This window comes from Actinia tenebrosa, unplaced genomic scaffold, assembly GCF_029948245.1.
Source record: "Actinia tenebrosa isolate PJP-AT-01 unplaced genomic scaffold, QUT_ActTen_1.0 PGA_scaffold0__85_contigs__length_37466705, whole genome shotgun sequence".
Lineage (NCBI taxonomy): Eukaryota > Metazoa > Cnidaria > Anthozoa > Actiniaria > Actiniidae > Actinia > Actinia tenebrosa.
Window position 1 is genome coordinate 2,397,895 of NW_028292569.1, and position 16,280 is coordinate 2,414,174.

General features: G+C 35.0%; 2 protein-coding genes and 1 pseudogene across 2 annotated transcripts; all 3 read right to left on the reverse strand.

The window, feature by feature from the left end:
- Nucleotides 1-4,878: 4,878 nt before the first annotated feature.
- On the reverse strand, nucleotides 4,879-7,539 carry LOC148913214 (uncharacterized). The gene is made up of 5 exons (XM_089025727.1): nucleotides 7,439-7,539; nucleotides 7,225-7,264; nucleotides 6,302-6,414; nucleotides 6,077-6,119; nucleotides 4,879-5,649 (listed from the first exon to the last, which is right to left on the reverse strand). Exons 1-5 carry the CDS (start codon nucleotides 7,513-7,515, stop codon nucleotides 4,954-4,956), a joined length of 969 nt encoding a protein of 322 aa, XP_088881853.1. The 5' UTR covers nucleotides 7,516-7,539; the 3' UTR covers nucleotides 4,879-4,953.
- A 422-nt stretch (nucleotides 7,540-7,961) lies between these two features.
- Nucleotides 7,962-12,141, reverse strand: LOC148913215 (cell adhesion molecule DSCAM-like). Its single transcript, XM_089025716.1, has 8 exons — nucleotides 11,774-12,141; nucleotides 10,803-11,183; nucleotides 10,434-10,700; nucleotides 9,566-9,901; nucleotides 9,351-9,398; nucleotides 8,749-8,847; nucleotides 8,200-8,230; nucleotides 7,962-8,029 (listed from the first exon to the last, which is right to left on the reverse strand). The coding sequence occupies exons 1-8, from the start codon at nucleotides 11,850-11,852 to the stop codon at nucleotides 7,966-7,968; spliced, it is 1,305 nt and encodes a 434-aa protein (XP_088881842.1). The 5' UTR covers nucleotides 11,853-12,141; the 3' UTR covers nucleotides 7,962-7,965.
- Nucleotides 12,142-12,574: 433 nt separating this feature from the next.
- LOC148913216 (uncharacterized) lies at nucleotides 12,575-14,410 on the reverse strand (annotated as a pseudogene).
- Between the last annotated feature and the right edge of the window lie 1,870 nt (nucleotides 14,411-16,280).

Below are 16,280 nucleotides of genomic sequence, written 5' to 3' on the forward strand. Positions count from 1 at the left end.
GGGGCATAAATGTCACGTAGCGTTCGTGTTCTTCCTGTGTCACGTGTTTACACATTTCAGAATGACAGGCTTTAGCTGTTGATCCCTCCGTATACAATTTTACCCATTTACTCTATAACCTTTTCAAAGTACGTTTCTGAGCACAGTATTTACCCTTTTTACAAACAGTTAAGGAAAGAGGCCTTTCTAAAGAAGTTTACATTTTTTTTCCATTTGTAAAATAATAACGCAGTGCAACAGCATGATGAAACAGATTACGAAAGAATGAAACAAACGAAAGAAGCCTGAGACTTCGCAGCTACAAATATCGGTTCTTTAATACAAAATAAATAGCTGGTTTCTTTTCCAAACTAAAACATAACCGATTATCGCTGGAAAAAAAAACGTTTCCTTACTTTATTAACTACATATACGTTATTTAATAAATCGTGATAGATTGGCTATAGTTGTTTGAATCCTTGGCTGGTTTAAGACAATATGACTTGCTAATATTTCGGTTTGAGAATTGCAATTGCATGCACATTTAATATAGCATTTAATTAATACAGGTTGTTGTATAAACATTTAAAAAAATTAATAATAACTAGTTTTTTAAACAAAACAAGCAAAATCAATCGCACAATATTGAAGGTATAGACTAACATTTTCGAAATTACCTGTTTTGTATATACTAACAGTTATTTTCACCAATCTAGGGGCTTTTGAATCAAAATAGAAGATGACCCTTGGTCACGGTACAGTACGATACCTGGTTTCTGGAACACTTTACCTTTGTATCTAAGAATCTAAAGGCGAAATGAAAGTAAGTTGCTAAGTTGCTAAAAAATGTGATAGGGCTACTAATGTACAACGACAGACGTTTTGGACAAAAGGTTTATGCCACAAAATCAAGAGCGTTTAAGAAATGAATTTTGATGTCAAACTTTCACTTTCCTCGAACTCCATTCCAAATTTTCCCTACAAAATTTACAAGATCACACGGCTTGCTTTTTAAACCTGTTTGATGTATAATGGTAAGGCAGGCTAATCTTTGATCAATACTTCCCTTGGAATTGCTTTAGAGTTTATAGTTTTCAATGTTCATAGATATCATTTAATCATTGTCATTTTAAAGGAATAATAATAATAATAATAATAATAATAATAATAATAATAATGATAATAATAATGATAAATCTTTATTCAGGAATTCACAATGTATAAATAAATAAAACTAATTTAAAAATGATTATAATTCAAAGAACTAATTTAATAACTAAGAAAAACCTAGATACAAATATAAATTTAAGTAAAAATACCCTCCCTCTACGCAACCATGCTAGCAACAGGAAATTACTTTTCAGATCTTCAGATCATTCCAGTCATTACTACCGAATTTAATTGAAGTCCATTGTCCCCATTTAAGTATTCATCCTTTCAGAAATACGCTCGGGAATGCTTAAATCAGAGGCAGAGCTTCTCGTACTCCATTGGACAATATTAGATAAGAACAGATCCTCGTCTTGTAAATTTCATCAAGTCGTACGGTGAAGTCATCGAATATGGGCGACCAGCGATGCAAACAAAATATCCCTGAATAAGTGAAGTTTCTATAGTTTTCCAGTATTTGGGACGATGTCGTCTGTCTCCAGGACATTAAATGTCTCTGGAAGACCGCTGGATGCGCTGGACCACCTCCAAAATGACAGAAAGCGAGAAAAGCAAGAGCGCTCAAAAGAGCGTGACTGCTTTCCATGACAGATCTAAATTTTGATAGTCTCTGTAAGGCAGCACTTGCAGAAGATTTATAAGAAAGGTCCAGGATAGTACGCACATCTTTGTTCTGTAAAACTTGTAAATCTGACATTAAGGACTCATTACCCCGATCCCCCAGATTATTTCAGCATAGTCTAACAATGGCAAAATATAATAAGAATTATAAAATAATAGCCTACTGTGGTTTGGCAAATAAATCTTAATATACGCTTAAGCAATCCTGGCTTTTGTTGATCTTAGATTTTATGTAGTCAATATAGGTTATTTCATGGAAAGTGCGACGTACGGGATTTTATTCACGAGTTGTTTGTATCATCACCGAACGAGCGAGGAACGAGCGAGTGAGAAGGGGTTAGCACGTGCCACCTACATGTTGTGGCCCGCATCTCGTGGCCCCATACGTATCTGGAGGCCCCTTGCCCATAAATCGGAAACGAAGCATGCTATGGTAACGAAAGTATGTACAATGGGCGAGACTTGTGTTGTCAGTTATCTGACCACGTCACATAGCGTGACGTCACATACCACGTGACTTACAAACAAAATTGCGGGGTAGCATGGCTGGCGTTCGCGGCTAACGCGTCGTCTTTCACCGCTGTGAGTCCATTGGGTCAGGTCGCTGGTTCGAGCCCTGCGGTCACCACATGTGAATTGAGTTTGTTTGATGTGCTGTTTTCTCCTATGCTACGAGGGTTTTCTCCAGGTTCTCCGATTTCCTCCCTCCGTAAAAATCAACATGTGGGCTGAGCGTTGTGTGCATAGAATATTGAATGTAATGGTAGTGGTTGCGAGGGAAAAGTGTCCCCAAATAGTGCGAAAGCGGTAAAACGACTAGACACCTAAATAAAAGTGATTTATTTATTTTATTTTTTAATATTCGCCAATAATCATTACAATGAATGCTATGGTAACGAAACGTGGTGGGTGAACCTTGTGATGAGAGTCTGACCACGTGATATGACGTGACGCCACATATCACGTTACTTAACAACCACACATTATCGCCGATTTTTGCCAACAGTCGTGACTCACGAACAATTGCATGTAATCATGATTAAAACTTATATTAAGCGTACTCGCTTCCACGTACATCTGGTGGACCCGCTTCTCGTGGCCCCATGAACACGCATCTGGTGGGCGCTTGACTATAACGCCTGAACGAAGCATGCTATGGTAACGAAGCTTGGTAGCATTGCTGAGACCTGTGTTGTCAGTGATCGGAAAACGTGACATGACACGATATCCTCACATAGCACGTGATTTAGGAAAACAACACTATTGTCACAGTAGTACTTGCTCATAAAGCATTTAGGATTTAAAGATGAGAGTATGTGGACCGCGTGGCACTAATGAAATAGTAGAAGATAATATAGGTAAGTTGTAGTGCTTGGGAACGAGGTTATTCCGGGCGAAAGCCCTTGGAATTAAATTCGGAAAAATTAATTTCCGACCTCGCTGGGATTCGAACCCACGACCTTCGGAATTGTACTACCGATGCTCTACCAGCTGAGCTAGAGGTCAGACTGAGAGCAGGCCGGGGTGAAATAGAAGTTAGGTCGCGGTAATTATGATGCAAAGATGAGAGTATGTGGACCGCGTGGCAGTAATGAAATAGTAGAAGATAATATAGGTAAGTTGTAGTGCTTCACCCCGGCCTGCTCTCAGTCTGACCTCTAGCTCAGCTGGTAGAGCATCGGTAGTACAATTCCGAAGGTCGTGGGTTCGAATCCCAGCATTTAGGATTTGTTCAGGACTGATTTGTATTTTATGTTGTCGTTTTTTACTCAATATCCTTACCAAACTAAAATTGGCATGGAAACATAACTTTATGATCTTTAGTTTCTAGGATGAAGAAGCGGTCACTTAACTTTGATCCTCAATTGCTCACGAAACCATGAAAATTGAAATAAAATGGGCCATCGGTTATCATCAGCTGTACTTAAAACGTTATGTTGTATTTCCATTCTTTCTGGTAAGAGGTATAAGTATCTGCCTTAACACCTGAACTATCTTTGCTTATTTAGGGGATTTGATTATGTGTGATTGAACAAGCAGTTTATGTATCCTATTTTGCATAATATCCCCTAAACGAGCAATGGTTGGTCAGGTGATAGGGAAGAGTCAACTACGTCTTATGCGGAGAAGTTAAAATACAACATAACGTACGTTTTATGAACAGACGATAACCGTTGGCTCATTTTAATTCAAAATGTTTGGGTTCATAGAAGCGAGGGCTAACTAACCAACTTATCTGAAAATCATTTTGCCCTAAAAACTAAAACTCAAAAAAAAGTTATTCACCGAATTTCCATACATTGGTTCACTGGTCAAACACAAAGCGCTCAAGCGAGGCGCCAAGGTACTTCCAAACCGGTGTCGGACAAACGCAGACCGCAGACTGCAGACTGCAGACTGCAGACTGCAGACTAGATATATTTTATAATAATTATCGTTTTGAATTTGTATCAATTTGTATTTTATTTTTTCCCCTTACAAACCTATTATATTGCAAATTATATAATAAAAATATAAAAGTATATAAAGGTACCGAACTATTTGTGTGATTGAACACTGTCGCCACTGTTGTCTCGTTCGGGCAGTTCGGGCAGTTCGTTTTGCGTTCGCCAAAGTCATATCTATCATCGCTGTGTAAACAAAGTGCCCTATGTACTGCCAAAATAATTGGATTATCCGAGCAGACGAGAGCACAAAAGAACCGCTCTTGCTTTCCTACCCCGGTCTATTTTACTGTACTGAAGGTAAATTTGATTAACTTATTAAAGGTGAGTAATCGCTAACGAAGCGACGCCGGCGCTGCTTGGCACGGATAGTGCAGCGGTAAATACTCAGAGCGTACGTACAGCTGATTCAAACCAGAAAGACCGTTGGTGGACGTGATAAATATATTCATATCGTACGGCTGATTCAAACCAGAAAGACCGTTGATTGGAAAGGACGTTTACTTTTAAAGATAAGTGAACATTATTTAGTATCCATTTAGAAACAAACATACATCAATTCAATTAGAAATCTACGAATAACTGAAACAATCACACATATTTAAAACCCAATCCGTCTGTCCTGGCGCCCTTGTTTCAAAGAATTATTCAAATTTGAACCTTGCAACCTCGACTGAATGCTTTGTGTTTGACCAGTGAACCGATGTATGGAAAATGGTGAATATGAAAAGTTATAGTTTTATACAATTGAGTCATTCCCATTAGCATGCAGGGCCTGGTAATCTGAACCTTGGTTTATCAATCCCAGCGGTTGGTACATGTTCGTCTCATTATCATCACGCGGGACTCCTGTACGAGGAGGTTCGTACACTGGTATTGTGCTGTCAATATCATCACGCGAAACTCCTTTAAAAAGAGGTTCGTACACTGGTATTGTGCTGTCATTATCATTACGCAGGACTCCCGTACGAAGAGGTTCGTACACTGGTATTGTGCTGTCATTATCATCACGCGGGACTCCTGTACGAAGAGGTTCGTACACTGGTATTGTGCTGTCATTATCATTACGCGGGACTCCTGCACGAAGAGGTTCGTACACTGGTATTGTGCTGTCATTATCATTACGCAGGACTCCCGTACGAAGAGGTTCGTATACTGATATTGTGCTGTCATTACCATTACGCGGGACTCCTATACGAAGAGGTTCGTACACTGGTATTGTGTGGTCCTGTGAAGTGTTAATAGGCAACAGTTCCTGGTAATGACTTGCTTCACTAGACGTGCAGGGTATCTCATTGACAATGGACTTAACAGGATCTTGATTTCCATGTGGTTGTTGCAATTCGACAGAATCGTGTTCAGGGGCCGAACTTAATGTTGGACTAGATCCCGATTTCATTGCGAAGGATGATGTGTTACTTAATTCGATTTCGTTCTAAAAAACAAAATAATTGCAAATTAGAGAAAATTAAATCGAAAAAAAGTCATTAATGCTTAAATTTCAGGAAGTTGCATTGACACCATTGACTTTTGTTTCTTTAGTGCTTTGATGTCAATATTCAGTGATTAATTTATTATCGTGTATCAGTATAAGCAAAATATAACTTATACAGTAAATATAATGATTGTTTTCGTATTGTAAGTGATTAAGTTTTGAATGTAATTATTTTCTATCCCATCATATCAACATTTTATTCAAGAGACTCAGCATGCCCAAATATAATGCTTTTCAAATAAACGTGACGAAAAGAACATTATGATAAATTCGAAAAAAAAACATACCCACAACCATTTATAGAATGCTAACTAACAAAAATCCCGATATGTTCATATACATTTTTTTTAGTTGCATGAACATCTACCTCTTCGCATGTTTCATCATCCACTTCTTGCTGATTAGTTGTCCTTCAATAATATGAGATAAAAAATAACAAAAATAAAACGTGATAACGATAACGCATTGTTAAAAAAAATGAAAATTATTGGAATTGGGAATTGTAGCAGCAAGAAAACTTAGTGAAATGATATGTTATTGATTGTCTGGAAATATAAAACCTACAAATTCGAAATAAGGAAGAAATACTTACGTTTCCTCATTTGTGTTTCTTCCGTTTTCATCTTGTTCAGGCGCCGAATTTAATGTTGGACTAAATCCCGATTTCATAGGGGACAATGATGTGTTACTTAATTCGATTTCGTTCTAGAAAATAATTCCATTGCAAAATGAAAGAAACATCAGAAAAAATCTGTTAACATTTGGTCAGCTACATACGATTTCAAGCTTACTCCCCCTTATGTGAGCCCATACAAATTATGTCTCAATAACACGGTTTTTGGATCTTTTCTCAAAATAATGACTATCTAGGCAAAAAAACAGAAATGGATTCAGTTAATTCAAATATTCACGAACCGATTATATGGTTTAGGTTGATTTCTATTGAAAAAAACCACCGTACTTTTTAGTTGAACGTACGCTGTTTGATGTATTTTACAAGAGAAAATGCATGACATAACCGGGGTCAAGCTAGAAAATCGTCCCTCCTTGAAATAAAACAGAACCTTTCAAAAAAAACAGAAGTGGATTTGAAATTCCCGGGCTTTTCTCAACATTTTGGTATATAATTTATAGGAATTTGTTGAAATTTAGAACCGTATTTTTGCTGATTTTATAAGGATCATACTATATGTTGGCCTATACATTCGTCTCTTATGGTTTCTTAGGTTTCGTAGCCTCGAAAACACGGTAACTACTAGTTAGCGAAAGAACAGAAGATTTACGGGTCATTTAGGATGTTTTGTCACGCAGTTTACTTGTGCTATATAACCTTACTTTTAAGAACAACCTTTTGCTTTGGAAAGAGAGGAAAAACACCGAAAAGAGCAAATATTCCAAATGTATGGACAATTTTTTCCAATGTTAAAGAAAGGAAAAAAAAAGTCATTTTAACAAAACGAAACGAAACGAAACGAAAGAAAACATATTTTTTTACTTGCACGAACATCTACCTACTTCGTATGATTGATCATCCAATTCTTGCTGATTAGTTGTCCTTCAATAATATGAGAGAAAAAAATAAATAAAACGTAATAATGGTAACGTATTGTTTAAAAGCAAAATTATTGGAGTTGGAAATTGTAGAAGCAAGAAAACTTAGTGAAAAGATATCATATTAATTGTTTGGAAATAGAAAACCTACAAATTCGAAATAAGGAAAAATACTTACGTTTCCTCACTTGTGTTTCTTCCGTTTTCATCGTGTTCAAGGGCCGAACTTGATGTTGGACTTAATCCCGATTTCATAGCGGACAATGACGTGTTACTTAATTCGATTTCGTTCTAAAAAAAAACCCAGTATAGTTGCAAAATTAAAGATAATTAAAGAAAGAAAAAAAGTTATTGATACCTAAATTTCAGGAAGTTGCATTTACACCATTGACTTTTGTTTCTTTAGTGATTTAGCCAATATTTAGTGATCAATTATCGTGTATCAGTAGCAAACTATAACTTATAAAATTAATATGATTATTGTTTTTGTATTCGTAAGTGAGTAAGTTTTGAATGTAATTAATTTCTAGGCCATCATATCAACATATCATCATATTTTATTAGACTCAGCATGGCCAAATATAATGCTTTTCAAACAAACGTGACGAAAAGAAGGACATATGATGAATTCGAAAATAAAAACATACCCAGAGCCATTTATAGAATGCTAAAGAACAAAAATCTGGTATATTCCTGTAATTTTTTTTAGTTGCATGGATATCCACCTACTTCGTATGATTGATCAACCACTTCTTGCTGATTAGTTGTCCTTCAATAATATGATATATATATATATAAATGAATAAAACGTGATAACGGTAACGTGTTGTTAAAGAATTGGGAATTGTAGCAGCGAGGAAATCTAGTCGAATGATATGATATTATTTGTCAGGAAATAGAAAACCTACGAATTCGAAATAAGGCGAAAAAAATACTTACGTTTCCTCTTTTCGGTTTCTTCCGTTTTCCACTAAGAAATAATTAAGCCATTGAGTAAAAGCAGTTATGTCATTAATATGTATTAGTTTATATATCGATGTGCTGTAACAATTAGGAAAGTAGCTGGAGGTAAGTGGGGTTTCAAATAAAAGTCATATATTTTAGTTTGTCGTAAATCAAAGTTTTTACATGTACCACTAGTCTTAAATTTGTATACACCTAATTGATAAAACGTTGTCGGGTTCAAAAAATGGTTATATCATCAAAGCTAAGACCGAAGGGGAGCATGGGAAGACAAACAATTATGCTAATTTCATGCGTATTGCAGTTTTCTCTTCCTGTGCACATTTTATGCATCATGGCTTTGGTATGTTGTTAATCTAGGTCGACCGACTTTGCTCTACTGTGCATTTTTACATGTCTATATGCAAATACAATACACATTTCGGAGTACCCAAAATCCTTTTCGGTCTTAGCTTCGATGATATGACCTTCTCGAACCCAACTACGTTTTTTCAATTAGGTGCAAATCGTAGCGTTTACACATACCATTGGCACTGATCCTTTTCCATGTGTATAGAAACTGTAGTACTTTAAAAACCAGCAAAACAACAAGTACCGGAGCTACGACACCAACACCGATAAGAACTTTGAATAAAAAGATATATTGAACAAATATATACATATATCCTTAAGATTTTATATTGACAGCCGAAATATCCCATCATTTATTATATACTTTTGATATGCTTGTGTAATTTGTATTAAAAGGGTCGAAGTTTATGCATATTGCAACATATATCTATCTATCTATCTATATATATATATATACACTTGATTGCAAAAAGGTTGTAGTACACATTTATACATATATCAAATGAGATGCAAGATATCAAATGAGATGCCGAATGTAAAAAAGTAACTTATTTGGTCTTATTTATCTTCTAATATATATCAGAGACATAAGTTTTGCGCAAAGTTTCAGTTAAAAAGCTTTTTCCACAAATTGTAGTGGCTAAGCAATCGTATTTAAACATGTTTACGTTCTGCATAATATAATATTGGCATTTTGGGTGCGTTCTTTGCACAATTGTAACATTAAGAGTGCTATCCACTTTAGAATCTGCAATATTTTATATATTACTGCTTACATTTTGAGTGTTTTCCACTTGTGTCTTCGTACCTGGTTTTAGTGTTACCTATATTACCAATAAACAAAACAAAATTCTGTTAGTGAAGCCCATTATAACGAAGCCATTCAATTATGTAGTGAAGCTCGATCAATGAACGGGGTAGCACAAGTTTGTAAGACAATGGCTTTTAAGTTACGATTAAATTAAGTTAAACTACGATTATTTCCACGTACCACTTGTGTTCGTGTCAGATGTTGGTTTAGTCAGAGGTATGGATATTGTCTTCGCCATCACATCATCGTTAATACTTTCTCCGTATTTATTCCATGCAGTTACTAGAAACGTATAGCTCTTTCCGTATTCAATACCTTTTGTAAATATATACTCCAGAGCTGTTGAATCAATTATATAAATTACTTTTGTCCATTTAAAGTCATCTTCCTCTTTAATGTAGATGGTATACTTTATGATTTCTCCTCCATTGTCGTCTGGTTTTGTCCATGTCAATCTGACAAATAATTCTGCGGTATGTTTGATGCTTAATGTTAATCGAGGAACACCTGGTTTGCCTAGATAAGAACATGTAATGGAACAAAGGTTTGTAAACTCTATTGATATGACAGTTCTTAATCTTAGTCTCTCGTTTGTTGGAAAGACCAAGAATTAGTTTAAATCAAGGTAAAATGTAAGGCAGAGAGGTGAGAATAAATGAAACATACGGTCAGCGTGCGTTCTCTTACAGTGCACCATTTCTGTGGAATAAACTGCCAGAATCCTTAAAACATTTCTTAACTTTAGAATCCTTTAAATCTGCTCTGAAGACCTACCTTTTTCAAACAGGTCTACGACTAGTTTTTGCATATACATTGTTTATTTATACTGATTGCCTTTCTATCTGTCACATTGTAAATAGTATATAGTTGATAATATTACTCAGTATTTAATTATTGTAAATGTATTGAGATATTTAATTAAATGCTTATTAAACGTTATACTATTATTATTAAATCGGTTGACTCATATTCTTTATTCGTTTGAGAAACTTATTTTAAGAAAAACATAGTAAAACTTGTGCATATATCACAATTTAAAACAAATTACCTCGTTTCTTGGTAGAGACGACCTTCAATGATTCTTTGCCATACCCAGCAACGTTACGAGCATACACTTTGACCGTGTATTGTGTATTTGCTTTCAGTCCTGTTATAACAGTATGAGTATTCACTGTGATCACTGGTGGTATGGTACTGACTTCAACCTTGTAACCAGTGACAGGACTTCCACCGTTATAAGCAGGTCTGGTCCATCTGACAATTATGGATGATACTTTTACATCGTCTATCGTTATGGTAACAGGACCTGGGGGAACTATATCAAATCAGTGAAATGTCGTTAGCAAAAAAACCTTTACAGATTACCTGACTAAACCTTAGAAAATGTAACTAAATGTAATTAAATCCTGTAACATACCTGTAACGAGAAGTTGTACTTTACTAACTATAGGTGATCCTGCTGACAACACCAAAGTACATGCATATACACCATTATCAGCAGTAGTGGCATTAGAGATGACCAGAGTAGCAGTGGACTCTTTACTGACTCGAACAGTAGGGTTTAATAACCTGGTAGGACATTGGCTGTAATCGATAGCCCATTGCCATCCATTTGTACCATTTTCACTACCAATAACTGATCGTCTGTTCTGAGAATCATAAAACCCCCATTCTGGTGAATTCAGACCGAACTCTACGTTCCTGTTGTCAACGTTGTAATCCCACACGAACCTGGCAGATTGTCCTATTTGTACGTACAGCACATTTGGAGGATGACGAGTGAAACGTACTGCAGCTTCTGAACCATGTAAAAGGAAGGAAATTGTAACGGTTCTTTTAATTTTTTTGAAGATTCATTTTTTGATAACGAAAAAATATTTTCTTAATAAAAGTATACTGATCATTGTGTGCACCTATTTCAGTCAAAAATAGAGATCATTATGAAATCATCTGACTACAACCAAACACGAATGAGGGAGGCTTTCAAGAGAATTATAGGAGGATGATTATATATATAAGAGAAGAAACCGCACAAATAACTGCAAATATTTTTGGATTTTGGAATAGCCTATCTATCCTATCCTATATTTTATTCATTTTATCTTTAATAGGTTTATAATAGAATTGTGATGTTAAAAACTTCGCTTCACCTCGATGAGCATTATTGTTCATGTTTTGCATTTACATTGCATAATCTAACTCGTATTTCTGCCAAGTTTAAGATTAAAGCATCAAGTGCTTTGAATAATAAATCTGTGAGTCAGTTTTATTGTTGTAATTGAATACCTTATATATCTGTTATAGTTAATAAAAGATGATCACGCGATCGAACATACAACTCGTTTTTACCATTGTCTTGAAGAAGAAGAAGACAAATAATCAACTTACCCGCACGAGGAATTAAATGCAAAATCCAGATTATAATAACTGTTGCGAGCGAAATGTTTTGATTTTTGATAAAAGTCATCTATGAATGAGTCGTCACTGTACTATATGGATGAAGATCATGGAATTAGTGATGAGTGAACGACAGTATTTGCTCAATGTCAAATGAATAATTATTTGTGGTTCATCGAAGGTTGACCTAATTGTATTTGCGCTGTGTTGAACATCGGTAACGCGACTGTATATGTAAGTAAGCATATGTATATGTAAGCTGGCTCATATTTTACGCGACTTGCCAGTTTTGAAAGGTCCATTGGCACTCTTTTTCATTCGTTTCATACAAGGTTCGTAATTTACCTATTACGCATGTTCTTGTATATGTAAGTTCTGATATATAGTTTTTTGCTTGGATTTCAAAAGATTTAGTTAATTTCATGAGACGAGGTTCTATTTAACCTTCAAATAATCTTTTGCGCATTAAAAATCAAGATTCTGTAAGGAAATTTGTTTCGTCTTTATCGATAAAGACGAAACTAGTTTCCTTAAAGAATCTTTATTTTTAATGCGTAAAAGGCTATTTTACAGGTATAGAACTACAATAATAATAATAATAATAATAATAATGATAATAATGATAATAATAATAATAATAATAATGATAATAATAACAATAATAATAATAATAATAATAATAATAATAATAATAATAATAATAATTACAATCTTTAAACAGATGGCCTACATCTTTTAAAAATGCTTTTCAGTAGGGCTCTGTGTAAAACTACGTATCATGAAACTGTATATTTCTTCCGGGAAAATATTTTGATTCATCTGGGAAAAGATCAAAACAGGCCTTGTCTGTAGACCTTGCTTAACTAATTTCATAACGTTAGGGGGTGAAATTGCCAATGCCAATGCCACAGTCACAATCTCCCTCTCTGACCACATACTTGATGATAGGCCCTTGCTCCTCTTAAAGCTCTCCCTTGACTTCTTGTTGTCCAAATATTGCAGCCACACTCGTCTATAAATACAGTATGATTTACTACAGAATGACCCATGATCCAGGTTCAATATTTTGCTCGTTTTTGCTGGACATCAGAGCGGTTTACATCAGACGGCAGAGGTCTTTGCCAATTTCACTCGATAAAGCATTCCTTCGAGAGTTCTCGCTACGGTAACGGTCGTGAATTACCGGTTTGTGTGGAAGGCGTTGTCTCAATTCTCGATTCATTTCGGCAATTGTCAGAAGGCAATTTTCATTGATAATGTCATCCAGCCAGTCCCGCATGGCATCACCTACTCGTGCATGATTGGCGCCACCTCGCAGGTCTTTCATCTATCTTTCCTTCTCGGACGTAGCGTGAAACTATGCTCCTTGCAGTAGATCTGTTTACTCCTATAGTTGCAGCAGCTATCAAACAATCTTCATGGACATCTTCAAGGGCATGAACAATCCTTTCGCGTTGTTCCAGAACCATTCGGTTTCTGGGTGGCATTCTTTGACTCGTGCATTTCGCGGACAGCGTTACGTTCAAAGATATTCCTCCTTTTATAGCTGCTTCAGGAAAAGATTGAGCAATATCAAATTTAAATGACAATATTTGTACTTTATTCTTACTTATTGTCCATTTTGTGTGTTTTTTTTTACAACTGGTCGTGAATTCACTAATGATTGTTTTTTTCAAGTTATTCATTGTTCCTTTTCAATGAAAGATTGTCTCTTGAAGCAATTGATTGTGTCTCTCTATGCTAATTGTCTTATTGAATGTTTTTTTTAACTTGTGGTTGTCAGATGATGTTTTTAATTTTCGCTTGGTGTCAAAGATTGTCAATTGCGTGTGTTTAAATGTCCACTTGTCGTCCTTGATTGTCAAATGATACTATTGCTTGTTCTTCGATTTTATTGAACGTTAATACACATGCAAATTGCGCAATTAAATGTTCCGTCGCGTTGATGAAGTTATTCTTGATGTTATAGAATGTTTATTAACCTTATTGATTTTACAATTGGCAAAAATGAATGTCTTTTTCGAGTAAATGAACAGCAAAAGGTGTAGTACTCAAGGCATGGGTCGAAGGCTAAAAATCGTTTTATTTTATGTTGTCGTTTTTTACTCAATCCTTACCAAATTTGGCATGTACACATAACTTTATGATCCTAAGTTTTTAGGATGAAGAGGCGGTCACGTAACCTTGATCCTCAATTGCTCACGAAACCATACAAATTGCAGTAAAATGGGCCAACGGTTATCATCTGTACTTAAAACGTTATGTTGTATTTCCATTCTTTCTGGTAAGAGGTATAAGGATCTGCCTTAACACCTGAACTATCTTTGCTTATTTAGGGGATTTGATTATGTGTGATTAAAAAAGCAGTTTATGTATCCTATTCTGCATAATATCCCCTAAACGAGCAATGGTTGGTCAGGTGATAGGACAGAGTCACCTACGTCTTACGTGGAGAAGTGAAAATAAAACATAACGTATGTTCCATGAAGAGACGATAACCCTCTGCATTTTAATTATATTTTTTGGGGTTCATGGAAGCGAGGGCCAAGGCAAACTTATCTGAAAAACATTTTGCCCTAGAAACTCAAACTCAAAAAAAAAAAAAAGATATAAAAAGTTATAGTTTTATGCAATTGAGTCATTCCCCTTAGCATGCAGGGTCTGGCAATCTGAACCTTGGTTTATCAATCTAAGCGGTTGGTACATGTTCGTCTCATTATCATCAAGCGGGACTCCTGTACGAAGAGGTTCGTACATTGGTATTGTGCTGTCATCATCATTACGCGGAACTCCTGTACGAAGAGGTTCGTACACTGGCATTGTGCTGTCGTTATCATCACGCGGGACTCCTATACGAAGAGGTTCGTACACTGGTATTGTGTGGTCCTGTGAAGTGTTAATAGGCAACAGTTCCTGGTAATGACTTGGTTCATTAGACGTACAGGGTATCTCATTGACAATGGACTTGACAGGATCTTGATCCCCATGTGGTTGTTGCAATTCGACAGAATCGTGTTCAGGGGCCGAACTTAATGTTGGACTAGATCCCGATTTCATAGGGGACAATGATGTGGTACTTAATTCGATTTCGTTCTAAAAAAATAATATAATTGCAAAATTAAAGAAAATTAAATCGAAAAAAAAGTCATTGATACCTAAATGTCAGGAAGTTACATTATCACCATTGACTTTTGTTTCTTTAGTGCTTTGATGTCAATATTTAGTGATCGATTACCGTGTATCAGCAGCAAACTATAACTTTAAAAAGTAAATATGATTATTGTTCTTGTATTGTAAGTGACTAAGTTTTGAATGTAATTATTTTCTAGCCCATCATATCAACATTTTATTTAAGAGACTCAGCATGGACAAATAATGAAATTAAAAGAAAAAATTAAATGAAAGAAACGAAAAGAAAAGAAAAGAAAAGAAAAGAAAAGAAAAGAAAAGAAAAGAAAAGAAAAGAAAAGAAAAGAAAAGAAATTGGAAAAAGAAAAGAAAAGACCAAAATTTCGGAAAGTTGCAATTTACAACATTGACTTTTGTTTCTTTTAGTGATCAATTATCTTGTATCAGTAGCAAACTATAACTTATAAAATTAATATAATTATTGTCTTTGTATTGTAAGTGACTAAGTTTTGAATGTAATTATTTTCTAGCCCATCATATCGACATTTTATTTAAAAGACTCAGCATGGCCAAATATAATGCTTTTCAAACAAACGTAACAAAAAGAACGAAAAAAGAACATTATCATGATGAATTCGAAAATAAAAACATACACACACCCATTTATAGAATGCTAAATAACAAAAATCCAGTATGTTCCTGTAAAAGGGGATTTATAGTTGCATGAACATCTACCTACTTCGTATGTTTCATCATCCACTTCTTGCTGATTAGTTGTCCTTCAATAATATGAGATAATATAATAGTCAAATGATATGATATTAATTGTATGGAAATAGAAAACCTACGAATTCGAAATAAGGAAAAAAGAAATACTTACGTTTCCTCACTTGTGTTTCTTCCGTTTTCATCGTGTTCAGGGGCCGAACTTAATGTTGGACTAGATCCCGATTTCATAGGGGACAATGATGTGGTACTTAATTCGATTTCGTTCTAAAAAAATAATATAATTGCAAAATTAAAGAAAATTAAATCGAAAAAAAAGTCATTGATACCTAAATGTCAGGAAGTTACATTATCACCATTGACTTTTGTTTCTTTAGTGCTTTGATGTCAATATTTAGTGATCGATTACCGTGTATCAGCAGCAAACTATAACTTTAAAAAGTAAATATGATTATTGTTCTTGTATTGTAAGTGACTAAGTTTTGAATGTAATTATTTTCTAGCCCATCATATCAACATTTTATTTAAAAGACTCAGCATGGACAAATAATGAAAGCCTGCTTTTCAAACAAACGTAACAAAAAGAACGAAACATTATCATGATGAATTCGAAAATAAAAACATACCCACACCCATTTATAGA

Excerpts from the sequence above, each read along its gene's own strand:
- LOC148913214 (XM_089025727.1), bottom strand. The coding sequence starts at position 7,515 with ATGAAATCGGGATTAAGTCCAACATCAAGTTCGGCCCTTGAACACGAT. Across the intron at positions 7,265-7,438 it reads AGAAACACAAGTGAGGAAAC|GACAACTAATCAGCAAGAAT; the intron begins GTAAGTATTTTT and ends ATATTATTGAAG. Across the intron at positions 5,650-6,076 it reads ATGATGAAACATGCGAAGAG|AACGAAATCGAATTAAGTAA; the intron begins GTAGATGTTCAT and ends TTTGTTTTTTAG.
- LOC148913215 (XM_089025716.1), bottom strand. The coding sequence starts at position 11,852 with ATGACTTTTATCAAAAATCAAAACATTTCGCTCGCAACAGTTATTATA. Across the intron at positions 10,701-10,802 it reads AGTACAACTTCTCGTTACAG|TTCCCCCAGGTCCTGTTACC; the intron begins GTATGTTACAGG and ends GATTTGATATAG. Across the intron at positions 9,902-10,433 it reads CGTCTCTACCAAGAAACGAG|GCAAACCAGGTGTTCCTCGA; the intron begins GTAATTTGTTTT and ends GTTCTTATCTAG.